The sequence below is a fragment of the Dryobates pubescens genome, chromosome 11 (assembly GCF_014839835.1).
Source record: "Dryobates pubescens isolate bDryPub1 chromosome 11, bDryPub1.pri, whole genome shotgun sequence".
NCBI classification, from domain to species: Eukaryota; Metazoa; Chordata; class Aves; order Piciformes; family Picidae; genus Dryobates; species Dryobates pubescens.
The window spans coordinates 26,526,745-26,546,499 of record NC_071622.1 but is presented as its reverse complement, the minus strand read 5'-3'; the positions used below and the strand labels follow the sequence as shown (position 1 = coordinate 26,546,499).

The following is a 19,755-nucleotide window of genomic DNA, read 5'->3' as shown; positions in this document are numbered from 1 at the left end:
GCAAACTAAGTGCTCATCTTCAGCAATTGACTGAGTCTTGTCTTAAATGTAAACCAGTAATAAAAGATGCCCTGAAAAACATGAAGTTAACTCAAAGGTTTAGAGGAATGCCATGAAGAGTTTTGTTCTTACATTGTTGAGTTAAGCAAAACAATAGAAAGCATGTGATCATAGGAGACTCACTGGATACCTTTAAATAGCCTCATCACTTACAAGATTTTTCTACTCCTTTTGTAATACATTAGTAAACATTTTGCTTTGCTGTGGAAGGTAACTACGTATGGTATTCTGTGCCCAAAGGAAATGACAATTCCATTTCACGCCTCTTGTTAAGATGACAGTCTGCAAAGTCAACCCACGGTTTCCACTTAAGTGTCTACTAAATGAATACCAATTATTTTTTATTCCTTATTGCTGGGACCCAGGCATGGCATATATAAGGTTTCATATAAATTGCAGAAATGGACAACTTACACAAAAAAAATAGCTTTGTTTTTGCAATGAATGGGAGCATGCGTTCAACTTTAAGCTCACGTCTGAGTCCCTTCACAAGTATCCAGTTGGTTATTTATCTAGGATTGAGAGACTACAAAACTCAATATACTTTACAATTTTAAACTTTAAGACAAGTTTTTAATTGTCAGTGGAAGTATAGAACTCATTAATAAGAGTGCTGTTCATCTGGATCATACCCTAAAGAGTCTTATTTACATACTTCTGCTTTGTGTGGGAAAGGGAGAAGGAGAAGTGGTATCTGCTAACAGTGCTAGAAATACAAATTCATTGCAGCTGAGATAACATTTAAAGATTCATCTTTAACACTCTCTAACAACAGGTTTAATTGTTGTGACAAGATTAAACAATTGACAGACCTGTGTATTTTGGCAAAGTCTTCTGTGGAAGTCCGCAAGCAGTTATCCGAGATGGAGCTCAGAAACAACATTTTTGCAATAAATCAAAGTTTTCTTCCTTTACTTAAGATCAGCAGGTTATTTTGGCAGCTTTGGCATGGGGGATGGGACCCCTATTGCTGACTGATAGAGGAATCCACGGGCATTTAACTTTTACATGTATTATCTTTTACGTAGTATCACCCAAATGTGATACTGTGTTTGGATGACTGTATACCCCTCTAGTCATCACCTGTTTGAAAAACACTTGTCTGAACATTATAGTAACTCCAGACAAAAATGAGATTGTTTTTTCTTTTAACGTTCATTGCACTAAAATCTGTCTGCTTTTTTTAGATCATCTCATATCACATCCCTAGCTCTGCCAAAGTCTCTGAGGTGTCCTTTCGATATTCCATAAAGCTATGCTTAATACAAACAGAGTGTGAATGAATAATTCCTAGTGTCTGCTGCCAGCATCTGTTAGCATAGCCAAAGTTGTATCAACATCTTTTTTTAACTCTTCACTTTCTAGTTTGAGAAACACTAACGTTGCTAAATTTTACATCCTTAAAATATAGTTAGAATATGAAACAGACAATAAAAGTGAACAAATCACTAGTTATGCTGGTCATAAATCATCATAATTAATTACTGCTCATCGGAGAACCAGAATAACTTATGGCATCTAATAAGACAGTTAAATGTGTTAGCATAAACCACCATAAACACCAAATTTTAGCAAAGTAAAATAGTTTGTCAGCCCAATGAATCAGTCAATGAAAGATACATGTATTTTTTCTTAAGTCTGCATGCTAATGGCAACTTCATCTTTAAGCCAGGAATTGTGAGTGATGATGGTCTGCTGCCAGGCATTGAATTTTAAATGGTGAAGTAAGATCCTCAACATAATGAGTCATTCATTGTTACACATGGCATTCTAGTTGCTGCTGTCTAAAATGATAAAATGTTCTCAAGTCTGCATGTGAGTATTGGTTTTTTCTTTTTACTGCAAAGACAAAACTAAGCATGTGAAAAATAGCCTTCCTGTAACAACAGGGATGGAAGACACATGTTCTTAACATTTAATTTATATGCCAGATTGTCCCTTTACCTGCCTTTTGAAAGCAGGAATTTTATCTGGTTTTACAGAAGTCCTCCCAAAACAAAAGCAAAACCTAAGATTTCTTTCACCCATAGAATGATACGGTATTTCACAATTTGCAGACTGGGGCTGTGTTCTAAGAGACTCTTATTCTAGGATGTTAATTGACAGGTTATTCTTGTCACCCCTGTTCTGAAAATAACATGCCTTTTTTGCATATGGAACAATTACATTTGCACACAAGGTGTATCTCCTTACATGCCTGTGCTTCAGCAGCAGGTGTATGTCTGCATATGTGCTCACAAAGCACTGGAAAGCTTACTGGAGAACCCACATCCTAAAAATCTGTATGCCTTTGCAGACCTGTCGAGTTTGCCTCCATCTCTCCTTGTGTCTCAATCCCCAAAACCTGGTCTCTGACTGTTTTATTTGACATGGATCTTTTTCAAGTGTTGATACCTTTGAAGACATATTTATCTTGAATGCATACTGCATGCATTAGAACATGGTAATTAATTTTTGGTAACAGAATGTGGCATTCTATTTCTCTTTGACATTCCTTATTCATCCTTGCCCTCTTGCTAATCACTTTCCCCAAATCCCCCCCTATTACATCGTGGGGTTCACGTGACAATTACAGAATTATACATTGTGACCCCAGTTCTATTCTTATGAGCATCACTGCGACACAGAAAATCAAATCAGGCTTTACTAATTTAATTGTTAATGTTGCTATATTCCTTATAGCCATTCTATGTTGTGCTGTGTTCCTGAAAAAAAAAACACAACAATGGGATGGCATTTAGATTAACGTTGAGGAATTTTCTGTGTTAGTTTAAGATGTATTGGAAAGCCATAATTAGCTAATATTAGCAGTGGTTTGATCTTATGTTATCTCTCTTGCAGGTTAAGGGAACTCAAGAATTAATCAGTATAACCACAAAGAAAAGGTCTCCAGAGGCTAGAGAGTCAAAGGGGGACAGGCAGCTTGTCCCAGGATATTGTAATCTGTTATTCTATTCTGTTTTCCTGTATCTCTCTATTTAAGGGAATGTATAGCAAATTCTTTCTCTCGTTCTCTCCATCTCAAGACATGTGTGCTGTTATCTCTATGGTTTGTGGGGGAGAAGGCTTTCTCCTGGTCTTGGCTGGCAGCAAATTTGCAGCTATGCCACTGGGCAGTAGCTGTAGGCCTGGGTCGGGGTGGGGGGGGATTGAAGGGGGATTGAAGTTTGGCTGCTCTTGGGCCTGCTGAGGCTGAGCAGGGAGGAAGGCCCAGGTGAGGAACTGAGCCTGACTTGTGAATGTCTTCCTTTCACCTGAATACCTTTTGTGTATATTTGTAAACAGAATTTCCATTTCAACTTCCAATCCAGTGTGGAGCATTTTCATTTCACTCTTTGGGCAGGGGTGAAATACCTTTTCTATCCTTTTGCCCTGGGCAGCTCATGGCTCAAAACTAGGACAATCTCCCACAAAATGAAAAAAAGAAAGGATGCTATAGAGATGCAGTCTTTTAGAATTGTACATCAAAGAGTCCAAATGTCATAAGATTCAAAATTGTTTACTATTTACTCTATTTTCATAATTCTGCAAAATATTTTAGTATTTTTAAAACTTTGCCTGATTTCCCTCTTTTCACAATATTTAGAAAAATACTGTGTATCACTCTCCAGTATTCTTAGTACAGCTTCAATGACAAGTTGTCCAGATTATTGCAAATTTTAGCAGAACCTGATGTCTGAGAGACATTCTTACATTGCTCAAAACTTACTAGGGAAAATATTGGAAAACAACCTGACAGACATTTTGTCTCCTCTTGGGCAGGAGTTTGGTTTTGTATCTATTTCTACACTTTACTTATATAAGTATATTTTGATTACTGAATTTCCAGGATCTTCACAAAGCAGGAAAAAAAACATAAATCAGAAGATAATGATCACAAGTTATTCACAGGATAGAGGCTGAAACTTTCAGAATGGAAAGCAATTTATATCTAACAGCTCTTGCAAGCCATGCTGAAAATTCTTCCTAGTGTCAATTATAAAAATGCTGATTTGGACAACACACTGATGGGTTGTGAAATTGCCATTGAATTAATTATTGAAGGAAGATTTACCTGACCTATAGAGTTACAAAGCATACAAAATACTAGAATATTATATGGTACAAAAACAGAGAACAAAAAATTTAGTTAAGTTTATTTTGTCTTTCAAATTTATTATAATTTAACTTTGCCCACCTTTACCTAAACGCAGTATGGAACTACTGATCTGCAACCTGTGCTGGAAAATCAGCAAAGCTTTCATTGTAACTTCAAATGATCACAAGTCCCTGAAGCTTCAGCTCATCTTCAGGGTGCAATAAAACAACAGAAACCTGTCAATCATCTTGTTTATGTCCTTAATTTAATATTTCTCTCTGTATTAAAAATATAGGAAGACTTTCTTATGAATTATCTGCTCTTTGCACTCCATTTTACAGAAGCTTTCTGAAGGGCAGCTTTCTGAGCTACCATTTGGTCTCATTATTTTTTATTTTAAGAAGGCAACTATAAATGTCTCTCTCACACTCAAGAAGATAATTTAGATTGAACTCTCTAACATTTATGATTTTGTTCCAGAGTTCACAGTAAATAGACTACTCAAATTATTATTAATTTCACTCGCCTCTGTGTCTACTTTTAAATGTTCCATTACATCAGCTGCAGAAAGAATTCCCCGCATGTTGCATGGGAAAGATGCTGACCTAATTATTTTGGAAATAACTATGTAGAAACATCTAAAAAGATTAACAAAGGAAATATTATGTCACTAGCAAATTAGTAACTGAAATAGCATGAAAATCTCTGTATAATTATCTAAGTTTCCATGGAAACCATGCTTGACGAGTTTGATTGGGCTTCCATAGTTCTGCCCTCCCTGTAATAAACATTTCTGCTCTGCCTCTCACAAACAACTAACCAGTTGTTCAGTAGCATAGATCCTTAGCCTATACCCTCTAACATCACTTATCACCTATTTGCTTTTTAAAGATCTGAACTCTTCAACTTAGACATGTGAAAATAATGTCTAAAATGTATCAACCAAAGGCAAAAATAACAGAATAAATTTATATATGTGGTAATATTTCTGTCTTGTCACAATACAACAGCTATAGAAAAATAAGCAAATGCTTTAATCCAAGAAGTAAGCTGAGGTTTTATTACATTTTGTTACTGTAATTTTTAATTAAATATTCTCATCAAGGCTTTTGGCCCTTAGGGACTAATAATATAGATATAAGCAAGTGATCCTCAGTGCTATCAAAGGCAAAAAAAGGTGTGGCCCATCCCAGAAGTCTGCATTCTATCAGAAACAGCAGGAGTCTCATTTCAATTTCAGTTGCTTTAAATAATCTAGCTGGACAAATATTTGTGCCAGCACTCTGTTTTGACGTGATTCTTACACAGCAGGTTTTAGCAAAGCCACCTTAGACGTTTTTATACCTATGAAAATGCAAACTCTGCATGCAATATGTTTTTTCTTGTACCTGAATTGATTAATATGTTGTCCTTGTGCTCATGCAGTTTTTCCCAGAAGGCAATAGTTCAGATAAACTTTAACTGCATTTATAGATTTTTAAATTTTTTTTTCCACAAGTAGCAAATGGACATTTTAAGAAATGATTCATTATTGGCCTTCCAGAGGCTGTTTCACCACTTATGGAAATGTTAAGGGAGCATCTGAAGTAGATCAGAACTCTAATTGTACACACTCATGGGAAAACTACTCATACACACAGCCTTGATTCCAGCAATCGAAAGGCAGGAGAAGGGTAGGGTGGTACAAGTTGGTATAAGGGATCTAGGAGGTACTACACGTGTAGTATTTACAGCTGCTTGGACCTTTCAGTCAATGTTCTATGATATTCTGGAATTATAATTCTTCAACTCCTTTTTAGTCCATTAAATCCTGAGACTTCATGTGCTTTATCACTTCAGAATAATTGGATTGATCAAACTAAATGACAGAATTACAGCCTAATTTGGTGCTAATTTGAATGCAGAAAATCCCTAAATCACAAACTGGACTTAGACAACAAAATATAGCATCACAGGAAGAACCCCAAAATCCACATTTTATTCACACTACATAATTTACCAACACTCTCCAAGCTCATCCTACATACCATTAGGCATCTTTCTTGAAGAACTGCCACTGTAGGCTCTCAGTACTCTTAACACAGAAGGGCAGAGAAGCACAGACCTCCATGTGGTGATTTAGTTCCCTTCAGGTCTGCACTGCTCTTACAATTGCCTGTCTCTACTTACTGATAATAAAGGGAACCGGAGCATTACAATGCCTTGCTGCCTCTAACATTATGTGGGATCAATCCTTCTTTCTTTGGTTGGGTTTTTTTCTGTAACATAAGTGTCTTGATTTGTCTTGTTTGGACTAGAACAAGAGGGAATGGCCTCAAGCTACAACTGGGTAGGTTCAGACCGGACATTAGGAAAAAAATTTGGAATGTGCTGTCCAGGGAGGTGGTTGAGTCACCAACTCCAGGTGTGCTTGAAGGTCGTTTGGATGTGGCGCTTGGGGATACGGTTTAGGGCTGAACCTTGTAGAGCAGGGTTATCGGTTGGACTTGGGGATCCTGACAGTCTTTCCCAACCTGAATGTTTCTGTGATTCTGTGATCATCTGGATTGGTTTTTCAGAAAACGTTAAGATTGACCTCCTGAGTTTTTAGTGCGGTCATAAAGTCTGTGTAGACTTCTTAGCCTTCAGTTATGAAAAAGATAAAAGAACATCTCAAACAGTTTGCAAGCCACCTATTTTACAAGCTTATTATTACACTGATGATATATGACTAACGCTGATTTTAAAACCAAAATAAGTCTTAATAGATGATTCACTGTGTCACAGAAAGATGCCTGAAATAATCATTCACTGTTATTAATCTTTTTGTACAGTTTACAGAAATAATTAGTATTCCATTTGACAAACAAGTGCAAACATCCATTAGCTAAATGACAAAACATATACTTTGACTAGATCTGTAACTTTCACTCCAATTCCATCAATAGCATCTGCTGAACAGTGCTATATAAGAGTACACATCTTTTAGAGTGATTATCATTGTTCTGGTTAGGTCACTGAAGATGGGATAGCCAAATCTATCTTTGACATCAGAATAAAAGGGAAAAAAAACCTTGTGTGTAATCTATAAATACATCTATATGAAGCTGGTCACAGGATCACAGGATGTTAGGGGTTGGAAGGGACCTCTGGAGATGAGTCCAACCCCCCTGACAGAGCAGGACCAATCTAGTGCAGGTCGCCCAGGAATGCATCCAGACAGGGCTTGAAAGTCTCCAGAGAAGGAGACTCCACAGCCTCTCTGGGGAGCCTGTTCAAGTGCTCTGTGACCCACAAACAATCATCACCAAAAATGAAAGACTGGAATTGAGCAAAAATTCTGTTGTGTGATTACTGTTTGCTCTGTGACAAACACTGAAAATTGTCAACTATACAGAACTACAGAAGGAGATTTTTCCCACTATATTCTCAGTGCTAAGGACAGCTTGAGTAATATCCAAAAATGTTGAGACTAACCAATTGGCTGTAAACACTAGATTAGATTTTACATTTTTCACCTGTAATCTGACACCTGAGTTGTAAGACATAGGTTGGAATGCATCTTCATATAGAGCATAGATGTAACATAATCAAAGATATTAAGCTAATTGATTTTGACTGCCTATAGAGAATTTTATAGGTATTTTTAAAATATGCTATGCAACATAAAGTCATACATAGATGGGTTAAAAAGTGTAAAAATGTTGTTATATGTGTTCATGTAAGAAACAGCAGAACTCCAGTTTTAGGAAAGCTACAGACACTTGAACAACTATTCTTAGCAATTCCCAATGTGCTTCATTTCCTTAGTTATTGCATTATTGGGTGTTTTCATCCTATTTAGCTTATTTTGCAGTCTAGCAGGGTCAACACTAGGTCAGTATATAATGATCTGTAATGAGCTGGTATCTGCAGCTGTTGAAAGTAGATGTAATTACTGTAGGTGAGCTTGCCATTTTCTGCATGTTTTACTGTCAGCTATCAAAATGCCTGCTGGTGAGCATGATGTTCTGTTTAGCTGCAGCTTCTACACCTTATTCAACCCAAGATCATCAAGGTGAGTTCTTAGGAAATATTCTTGTTACTAGCTTAGTCCAGTGAGAACTAGATACATATTTTGTTCAGCAGTTCAGTAAAATATTGACGTAGGTTAGTAAAAAGGGTGATGGCACATTAAGTCAAGAGTGCTTTGCATTGTCAAAACTTAAAAAGGGAAGTTAAAGCCAATTAAAAACGTCCAAGTGCTACAGTGACAGAATTTCATGCATTCTGGTTCATTTCTTGTAGTCATTATTCATTTAAAATTTCCTTTTAAAAGGCCATCATATTCAGTAGGCAGTTTAATCTCACAAAAAGTTGTTACTGCTTAGAACTGGCAGCATTTGTCATTATGCAGTTGTGTAGTCATAAGACAAAAGGTGGATCACTCATTAACCACTGACTAGAACAAACTCCTCATCTTGAATAAATGACAGAGAGGGACAAGACTGGAAAAGGCCATGTATTACTTTACACTGTCATTACCAGAAGGGTTAGGCAGCATATAACAGCGGCTAGCAGAAAAACAAACTAGAGAAATAAAGTAAGAGAAAATCAAATTACTGTCTCCAAAATGACAGACCAGACTTTATCAGTGTGCTGATCCAAAGCACCCTGTCTATTGAAATAAATACAGATGATCTAGCCCTTCCACACAGAATCATCTCTTTTGTTCTCTGCCCCCTTGTACACCATCTTGGAACACACGTCTTTTCTCTATTCTTTTGTTCCCCTGTTTATGGTACTCATTTCTCAGGCATTACCACTGAGAAAATTATTCATGTTAAGCTACCAATTTGCATGATATCCAATATCCATTTATCCAAGCATATGCATGCCCATATTGGGTGAAACCAAAGATTTGTGTAGCCTGCTTCATCTGTCTCCAGCCCTGGTAAACAGGAGATTCCTACGGTATAACATAAAACCAGAGCAATCAAGTGGTGTTTCCTGTGGATTTCTCCTAGCCTCCAATAATCTGCAGCTCAAGAATTTCATTAACCAAGTACATCTGTATTTAATGTCTTCAACAGACTTTTCTCTATGCTTCCCGACCTCCTGTAAATTTAAGTTTACAAGGTCTTGCAGCAAGGAGTTCTACAGAGCAACACACTGGTTGTTTGAACCTGCCTTCCACTACTTCCTGTAATCTAGATTATTAACAGCTGTCCTCTGTACTCCTTATGGGAACCTTACTTGGTCATACAAGTGATAAAGCTGAGATCTCGCATGTTTCCTCTATCTGTCCCACCAGTAAGAGGAAGGTGACATTAGTTTGGGCACTTCTGTTGATACTCTTCAAATCAGAGTGACTTTTCTGCTGAAACTGCACTCTTGATACATAGGTACATTTTCCTCCACTCCTTTCTCCCATCTTTCTGCATCATCTGTATTTCCTTCCTTAAAGTGGGAATGATTCCCTTACCCATTATGCATGCACATTCCATTTCCAAACCCAGTGTGTCAGGACCCTGGTAGTACCAGGTGCCAGTTAACACTTTCAGTGCAAGTCTATTACTCTGTTTATTTCAATGCATGATTTCCACAATGTCTATTTTATCACTATGCAGTAGAAGAAAAGCCAATATAAAATAATAAAAACGAAGGGGTGTTGGCCACTTACCAAGTGAAGATAAGACATAGTAAGGTAGATATTAAAATGAGGACTTGGTTAAACATTGCAGACTGTGTGCGTTGGATGGCTCTGTGAAGATCATTCTATATTAATGGAAAATAGGTGTTATTTTGGGGGTTGAATTAATAAGGCATGATTCAGTAGAGGAATTATATAGTGCCCTGATAAAATGTAGTCATTCAAATGTACTTAGAATTTGCTGATCCTAAAGAAGGGTGCAAAAGAGCCAGATGTGAACCTGTGATTATTTAACTAGTTCTTTGTTCATCCTGGCACAATTCTGACTATTTCAAGTGCTTTAATATGTGTCTGCTTATGTCTGGCCTTAAAATTTAAAGGCTGCAAGGACCAATTAAAGCATAGTATTTGAGTTCCCTGCAATTGTGCATGGACAGAAGAGCCACAAAAGAACCAACCATTCCAATTTTCGCGTACTGGCACAGAAACAATTCATGCTAATTAAGATTTCACTTGTTCTTTTTCTAATTTTGATGTGGAAAGCAGTTTAACAATGCTTGGCCATTTGTTTAATCTAAATAAAGATCTGGTTAGCTTCCTACTAGAGTTGGACAGTGGACTGTACTGACAAGATCCCAGTAAAGACAATATACTAAAAAAATAGAAACTCTAAAGTAGTTATTTCCTTTGTCATACTTACAATCATATTCTCTAAAGCATGCTTTGCCAGCCAACAATTTAAAAATACAGGAATAAACAAGTTTCTTAGGACTGGCCAGAAAATCTGAAAGAAAAATTAACAAATTTGTTAAAAGCTTTTCTCTTCAGGGATAGAGCTTTCCTATTCAGACAGCAATGAATCACTTGGGAGAAATATATATCATTAATTTGTTTCCAGTGTGAGACACGATTTTAAATAGCACTTCTTCCTTTATGAGCAACTGCATGTAAGACAATTTGGCACCAGACACCAAAGGTTCTTAGGTTTTTATATCTAGCTAGTTTGTTTTATTGATTGTGCTGTAGTTTGAGTTCCAGGGGTTTGGTTTTGGTTCTTCCCTACTGGAGAAGAAGTGGAAAGTAATCTGTATTATTACTTCATTAAAGTAGCAAACTATCTTCTTGTTGCTGACAAACTTCTGTTCCCATAGGCACAATTCTGTCATCCACATAAGATTCACATTCACTTCATTTTGTGCAGATTCCAAAGTGCAATGTGTGAATGTATTAATTGAAATATGCTTACCGTGATGATGAAAGGGACAGCATTAATTATTTCCAGGAGAAAGGGTATTCTCAGAATTTGTTCCCAGATATTTCCCTTCAAAGAAAAGGAACAAATTTTAAAAAATAACAAACTCCATGTCAGAGTAGGCTTACATATAGTTCTGACGAAAAGTACATGTGATATTCCAATGCCACATATGGAATCTCTCCCACTAGCTGAATTTTGGGAAGATCGTTCATCTCAGATTTAGACACATATGTCAAATGTGAATATAGAATATAGGCCGCTCTGGCCTACTTTGCTTGCTGTTTAACATCATGTACCACAGGTAAAAATATAGACTTGTAAATCTGTATTTTCACTAAAGCAGTTCTCTGTTTCCATATGACCATACATTTTCATGTTGTGACCTAGTTAGCAAGACAGCTAAAATGAAGAATTCTAGTTGCATTAACTTGCCAACTCATTCCCTCAGCTAATGAAGAGCTTCATTATATAAAGGTGGGGTTTTTTTTCAGAGAATAATATGCTCCTGTTTTCTCCCTTGGGATTATACAAAGATACCTTGTCTCTGTTTTTCATGTTCTGCAAGTGTTGGCTACTTTTATCTTTACATGAACACACACAGATAAGGAGGTGAGGTTTCTGTCCTAAGGAATTTAATTATTTAATAAGTGTCATTTCTCAGTGACTCTTCATAACAGTAACAGACTCTTCATAACAGTAACAGGCTCCCCTGATGGGAAATTCTTTTATCTGCAACTACTTCTTTTTCTTAGAAGCTTCTTAATGCACTCTGCAATAGATAAAAAACTGTCTGGATGGCTGGGCCCAAAGAGTGGTGGTGAACAGACCCCCTCCAGCCTGTCCACATCTTTTTCGCATAGCGGGGACTGTAACTGAACCCAGTATTGCAGGTGTGGCCTGACACATGCTGTGTAGAGTAGGATAATGACTTTATCTTTGCTGGTAATGCCCTTGGTAATGAAACCCAACAGCATCAGAGGCCTGGGCAAAACAGGTATCTAGGTGTCTGTAATCCAAGTTAAGGGAAGAAAAAAAAAAGAAAACAAACAAACAAGAAGTACTCTCTTGGCCAACTTTTGCTGTGCAGTTTTCCAAGCCTACAGCTTGAGTTACAGATACCAAATAGCAACAACTCTGAAATCAATGAAAATCATGTCCACAGGATTATCAGTAGACATATGAAAGTGTACACTTGAAAAATCCATCCCCAAAAGTCAAGGTCACTTTGAAAATGTGTTCTCAAGTTAGTGTGCCAGTGGACAACTGAAAAAAATCCACTCACTGGATATTTGTGCTCACTCATACATTTGACAATATGCCGCCTTCTACATGTGTGTTTTTGTCACCTTCCTGCTTCTACAGCAGTGTGGGCATAAATGCAGGCACGTGAGTTTTATATTAAAACATTTAACTCAGTTACTGTTTGGGATGAATTATGCCTAAAAGTAACTAACAGGACTTACCTTGTAGCTTAAATAACTGAGTAGCAGAGTTTCAAAGAGACTTATTAAAGCCACAGAAACCTTAAGTGGAATGATAAAATGATGTGTGTTAATACTGACTTCTAAAGAACTTATGACATTAAGCATTACAATGCAAAGTAAAAAGTAATAAAACCCCAGCTTTTCCATGCATCCTCCCTAAACCATCTCAGCTAATGGCATTTAGCACAAAGCTCAAACTTGTTATTTTTCTAACTAAAATACGGGCTGTGACTTGAGGCCCATTGCACTTTTCCATGTATAACACTCCAGAGAGCCTGCAGGGTGGCCCTTCCATGGGTTTTAGGGAGCTCCATACACAGTGACAGTTTGCAAAAAGAAGGTCACTTAAATGCTATAAAATCAACATTGCCTACAATCACTAATGAGAAATAGTTAAATTGGTCATTGACATATTACCTGCAATCCCCACAAAGGCAAACTTCGATTCACCCAAATGATAGGAGACCTGTTCATTACAGTAAGAAATCAAACATGAAAATAATAACAAACTGATTAGTGTTTTGAACAAAGTCAAAAGAAAAAAAACTTGGACATGTGAATAGAAATCAGAGCAGTCTTACTTGTTAAAAAAAAATTCTCAGCAATACACAAAATTTAAATAGGTAGTTATCTACTGAGTATTGACACTGCTTGTATTGCTAACCAAGAGCCAGTCACTGAGTTCACATGAGAGTAATCCAACACTCAGTGATGCCAAAATCTTTTATCAGCTTCAGCAGCTGATAGTTCATCTCCTATGATTCCAGAATGAATAAAGACATTTGTGCTTTTGATTCTAGAGATGCAGAGGAGTAATTTTCTTGTGGTAAGAAAAACAAACCTGACAATTCTTTTGTGTGAACTTTTCGCTATTGGTGTAATCACATAAAGGATATCTAACTCATAAAGGCTGTGTCATAGCTTAGAAAAAAAACATGTTGTCTTAATATTTAGTAAACTCTGATAATAGGCACTCTGACACAAAACTGCTGGAATCTGGCATGCTCAATGGCATAATATTTTACTGTTAGTAAGCTACTTCCAGTCAGAATTGTTTTTTAAATAAAGGCATCCAGCGTTTTAGCAAGGTATGAGCATTGATGGCATTCAGATCTCACAAGACCATCCAGTCCAGCATTCACTTATGCAATCAGAGAAACAAAATACTGAATATTTAGGAACATGAAAGTAATTGCATGAGAGCTATGGAAACATCATGATTATATGTTAAAATGCCACCACTCCTGGCATAAATGGATTTGTGTTCCAGTCCAACCACTTCCAACCACTATGTGGACTTTAGTTTTGCTTTTTCTTTTGACAATTAGGAACTCACCAATCAATTGTTCCAGGTGTGTAGTTTTGATTGGAACAGCTCCGGTTTAATTCCTTACTGATAGTTATCATCCCATCCATACAAAGTCCATGTATGTATATGGGAAGAGGATCATAAAACATACAAGAGGAAAGGGATATTAATTACATTATTAAGTGCTCTGTAAAATGCATGCAGCAGTTTGAGACCCTAGGCAATGTATAGACATTTTAAAAAGCAAAGTTAACTTCTGGAAAGTAGAGTTGTATGTGTTCTGTGTCAGTAGATAAAGGATTATGAAGCATTTCAGGTTACAGTTTGTCAATATTTATTTTCAAGTATGTTCCAATTTAAAAATGAAACAACTGAACTGATGCTTTCAAAAGCTGAACTAAGTATCAAATATCAAGTGGTACTAGAAAGCCTATCACATGGCTAGGCTGGCATAGAAAGAGCACACAGACCTGCCATCCTCTCAGCAGGAAACACTGCGTTGAACTACACTTCATATCCTCTTGTGAGAAGGGCTGGAGGGCAGCAGTAATTCAAGTAAGAAACTGGTGACATCTATGTAAAAAAATAGCTGCTACGTACATGTGACGTTATCTTGCCTTGAACTGCTGGCACAAATCCTCCCTTCAAGTGGTCATGCACAGATGTGGGAATATATCTTTGTCTAAATGATGTACAATATCCTTGTTCCTCCTTGGCAAGCAAGGTCAGAGGAAAATGACTTGCCACAGATTAGCCATAGCTCTGTTTTCACTGACTATGAGTGGGGCAGGTGTTAAATGGTATTAATTAAGGATGCTTTATGCCTTTAGCTCATCTATTGTGCCTGAAGGAGTAAATGAATGATACTAAATCATGCAGGCATTTCTGAGAAACAGGAAATAAATCTGTAATGAGAAGCATTCCTCCCAAACCTGCCACTTTAAAAAGAACCAGGTGCTAATGTTTCCTGTGGCAATGGTCTCAACACACTGAGTAGTTTCCTTCATCAGGCAGTGACACAGATCTAAAAAGGATTATTTCATAACACTGCATTTGCAAGAATGCATTATGGCAGTCGTTTAGCCATCAGGCTCTCAGGATCTCTAGGGGCAAAACCATTGATATAAATGGGGTATCATTTGGGCACAGAGCTGGTTTGTCTGGCAAAGCTCCTAAGACTGGAGTCTTAACATGCAGAAGTGACTTTTCTAAAGGTTCTCAGCCAGACAAATGGTAGGCACAGACAGAACAAACTAGTCTCAGATGTACCACAACACAATCTAAGGGAATGATGTATAGAGAAAATACAGATACACTCTGGCTGCTGAGTTCATTTAGATGGAAAGGTCACCCATGCCAGGAATGGTCTGGGGAATTAAGCAGTCAGCAAGATGCAGAAAAATCTTTGCATGTAAGTACAAAGGAATGGAAGTACACCTGTGGCAGAAGTACCAAATGACACATCTAGAATACCATGCTGACAACTGTGTATGAGCTAACTCATACATTATGAGTATAGATCACCTGAAGTACAGAATGTACTTTTGGTCTCCCTCTCTTGTAAGTGTTTAGAGAAAGCAGAAGGCTAGGAAATTATTACCAATGTCATGTTCATGAAAGCTCTTTCATGTATTGTCTGTTTGTTTCTGAGCTATGGGAGTTTAAGTAAAAATATTTAAGTAAAATCTTAAAATTATTGTTGCATAAACTGGCAACCAGATAGTTGCAATTTTTGTTTTATAAATATAAGTAAGACGTGATATGACAATCAAAATATATAATTTTGCACAACAACTATATTTGATGTACATTATCTGAGCAAAGAGCCAGGATTATTTTAGCAGGGAAGTGAAAAAAGAATATTGTTATTTCAGTTCTTACTTCCATTTACAATGTAAGACTAGCTTTGTAATACTTCCAAAACAATTCTAAGACAGAATATCAAACATTTAGTCATCAAATTCAGTTATTTATGAGAAGTTAAACAATGTTTCTAAAGCAGAAATTACAAAAAAAATAAACCCACAACACAAAAAAGAAACACCAAAACATTACCATCCAAATCCTTGTGTAGGATCATCCAGGAGTACACGAATTATGTATAAGAAACAGCTCAGGAGCTTGAGAGAAAAATTGAATAACCGTATTCTCAGGCCTGTTTTGAAAGAAAATACAGAATTAAATTCAGGTTCTTTACCATTTCATCCACATTTAAGGTAAAACTATAGGGAACAGAGCAAAGGTCAATCTAGACAGTAACTTTCCCCTGTAGGGCAGACCATACAGAAGAACGTAATGGGCAAGCTTATCAGATGCCCATACAATACACCTTCCCAGCTTCCAGAAAGATCTAGGTTAAGACTCAGACTCTTTTAATGTAAAGAAATACTCAGTCATTTATTTGAAAGCTCTACTATGCCATTTGTCTTTCTTGATGACATGCTTTAAGTCTTTTGTAACTTTCTAAGTATACTTTCTTGAAAGGGGAACCAAAGCTACATATGGTATTTGAGAAGGTGAAGCAACATGAAGAAAATGTATTTTCAATGATAGGCAGAGGATATACAATGGAAAGTACTGAGATATTAATATATGAAAAGCAGTATATATACTGCTTTTATTTATTTATTTATGTTTATACATATATGAATATGCAGTAGCTTCTCACACAGACTATATTAATAGTATCCCAATTTATAAAATATTAAACTGTTGCTATTTAGTAGTGAAGTTGAATACTGATTTTTCCAAGAATCAGGATGTCTGTTGAAGGCACAACTGAACAGAATCAACAGCTTCTTCTACAGACCATGTGAATATTGAAATATCCTTTCTTTCACATGGGCAATTTATTTTAGTACTAACTGCTACAGTTATCTACTACAATAGAACTTAACTACATTTTAATCCCATTTTGTAGTCACTACATTATATTAGAGTTTAAATTTTCAGTCTTGCTGTAAAATTGACTAGTCTTAATGTTTTGCCAGTGTAAACACTTGTATCTAACTCTTAGTTTCAAGGTTTCATTCACTAATTAAGCTAAGACTGCCAGGTGACTAAGGTTAACAGTGGGGAGGTCACTTTAAGCATTTCTTTTTTCGAGTCTTGTGAACTGAGACTCCATTGACTGAGTCTTACACATTTGCACCTGGTCACAGTGAAGATCACTTCATTTATTCTTGTGTTGCTAATACGGAAGTAGCTCTGCTCAACTCAGTATAATTACTTCTATGTTATGCATATCCAAAGGTGGGCACATACATCCCATTTTAAGGAAAGAATCATAATTATCTTATGGTAATATTACGTACTTTATGACTTTCCTAAGTTCAAAATGATCACCTTACAGATAAAACTGAGAAATCACCTTTTGTTCTCCACCCAAATTAAAACACAATCTACAGCAAACACAGGAAAATAGAACATAGATTCTTAGTCTACCACGCAATTACTGAAAGAACTCCTAAGGTTTATTGTACAATACTGCTTACCACTTTGAACTGTGGTAGGTATTAAGTTGCAGTTATCACATAAGAATTGAATGGACTTTTAGAGAGGCTTGTCATGTGTAATCTAGGGGTTGAAATGCTGTGGTCTGGAGCATGAGAAATCCCACAGCTGTTATTGGCAATTAGGTTAATATTAACCTAGTGATTCCTGCCATCAAGAGTAATTAGCCACAGACTATTTATTCCCCAACATGAGTGAAGAGGCTGATGGATTGAAGCAGTAAATGGTTTGAGAGGCTGTGGAGGGTAGGTAAGTAAGTGTGTTGTCATGTTATTATTTGGTTAGGAAGAACTCCAGTGCTTTTCTTGGACCAATCCTGTGATTTTTTTGAACAGTTACTGAAGAAAATCTGAACTGTTTAGTACTCTCTGTACTACTCCTTTTGTGGAAGTCTGATGGAGTATGACTGGTTTCCATAACAACCAGCCTATTACACCAAGAGCAAGTAATGGTAAAAACAAAACCAAACCCCAAACCCAAACAAAAACCCCTAAAAACCCTACTAATCACAAACAAACAAAGCCTTCTAGGATATCTTTTCCTTACTATTTTTGTGTTGTCTAGCTTCCTTAGATAAGCATAAAAGTTTACTGTTTGTATCTTTTGATTTTTTTGCTCTGTAAATGGTAGTCATGGTGTGAAATGTTACTTTTTTGTTTCAATAATGACCTGACTTCTAATAATCTTTTGAAATTGCATGTTGGTTTAAATGCCAAAAGAAAAGGGTGCTTTTATGATTAAAAACTACATCAGTACAGGGGACCCATGCTCCTATCTTAAACTCCTTCAACTCTTAACTTTCAATTTTTGGTCTTGAAAGTCCTAGAACTACTTAAGTATTCAAATATTTCAGTTTCATAGATCTATTTCAGACTGTGTTTAAAAGTGCTTCAGGCTCTGGTAAGCAGAAGAATATCTGGTATCTCTACAGGAATGACTGTTTCTCACAGAATATGAGGTAGGGCTTTCATTTAAGTGTTTTAATTAGCATAGGACGGGGTTATATATAAAGTAAGGCAATAGAACACATCTTGTTCCACTGTGATTGGGATAGTTATTACAATACAAATATAGAACAGGCTTCAGAAGGTCTCCTCTCCTAGTTATGTATTCCTCAGCGTTTAGAAACAGGATGTGCTGTTGGGAGCATGCTTAGTCATTTCTGTTAAAGCTTTAATAATTAACGTAGGAGTACCAAGTAAGTATTCCCTCTGGTCAGATCATCTGTAGCCTCAGAGATGGAGATATGGCTTGTGAGTTGGAAGAATTGCATTTATACTACTGTCATGGAGATCTAGGATCTTGCATGTGGGAAGGAGGGAAGAGTCACTGGAGAAGGCATTCAAAAGAGGTTTTCTTTTTTTAATGTTACAAAGAGAATTTCATATTTCTGTTTGCTGGCTATTTTCATCCTTTATTTTACATACTGCCAATGGATCAACATGGTCTGCTTGACTAAAGTTCTTTCTTTCCATTCACAGCCAGACTGTTCAAGCAGCAGGGTTGTTTGCAAGGAGTATCTGTTATGTTTTGACACTGGTGCCTGAAACTTGTATTCAGCTCCATCCATCATACACTGTTATCCAGTTATGTATTCCTTAACGAGACAGTAATTGCACTGTGTCCATGTAACCATGGTGTTACATCCTTTGTCTTCTTTAAAAGAAGACATTGACAATAACAGTTCAAAATCTGTTTGTTTTCTGAAACAAATATAATCATGTTACATGTTAATGTTTCCTTCTCAGTTTGAACAAGTATTTGCTACTTTTCTTCAGGCATGTGTAAGCAGAGGGTGGTATATTATGCTTCACCAGTACTGACTTGAATTTTTATTGTAAGTTCTCGATGCTTCTCTTGCATACATTTTTAGAGATTAATCCTCTGCTTTAGAGAGCTGTTCTAAATCGAAATGATAGAGACAGCAGCCCAAGATTGTACAATCACCTTCCATTATTCCCTTCCCATAAGTTTCTAACATATTTTGGGGGTTTAGAGCAATCATTTCAGTAGCAGGTGGCTTTAGAAGTTGAATCAAAATATACTGTTAATAATTTATATCCTGATGGTAGTTTTCTTTTATTCCTTCTCCACTGATTTGAAAGTTTCCTCTTTTTTTTCCTTTTTTTTTTTTTGTCTTTTTTCCCCTTTGAGACTTATTTTAGGCTGTGATAATGGAGTCTGTGATCTTGGCAAGTACAAGCATGTCATACCAATATGTCTTTTTTTTGGGGGGGGGGGGGGGAGAGGGTGCTGGTGGTGCTGGCTGACACCTTTGTAAAATGCTTTTCATGCACTGGTTGAACATGATTAGACATTTGCTTGCAGAAGATCTAGTGGAATCTAGGCCAACACTACACACAGATGAAATCTTGTTATATCAGCTTGTAGAAATACCTCCAAAATCAGAACAATAAATGAAGCAGTTGATAATTCCTGCTACTG

The 19,755-nt window shown here is 36.6% G+C and overlaps 1 protein-coding gene across 2 annotated transcripts in view; it reads right to left on the bottom strand.

The window, feature by feature from the left end:
• Window positions 1-19,755, bottom strand: part of KCNT2 (potassium sodium-activated channel subfamily T member 2) — a 124,287-nt gene that overhangs the window by 64,821 nt on the left and 39,711 nt on the right. For both annotated transcript variants that reach the window (XM_054165143.1, XM_054165142.1), the window contains exons 3-9: window positions 15,853-15,952; window positions 13,825-13,881; window positions 12,906-12,954; window positions 12,468-12,527; window positions 10,996-11,070; window positions 10,450-10,533; window positions 9,780-9,874 (exon numbers count right to left, since the gene is read on the bottom strand). In XM_054165143.1, the coding sequence (XP_054021118.1) occupies window positions 9,780-9,874; window positions 10,450-10,533; window positions 10,996-11,070; window positions 12,468-12,527; window positions 12,906-12,954; window positions 13,825-13,881; window positions 15,853-15,952 (520 nt within the window). The remainder of the gene's footprint in view (window positions 1-9,779; window positions 9,875-10,449; window positions 10,534-10,995; window positions 11,071-12,467; window positions 12,528-12,905; window positions 12,955-13,824; window positions 13,882-15,852; window positions 15,953-19,755) is intronic.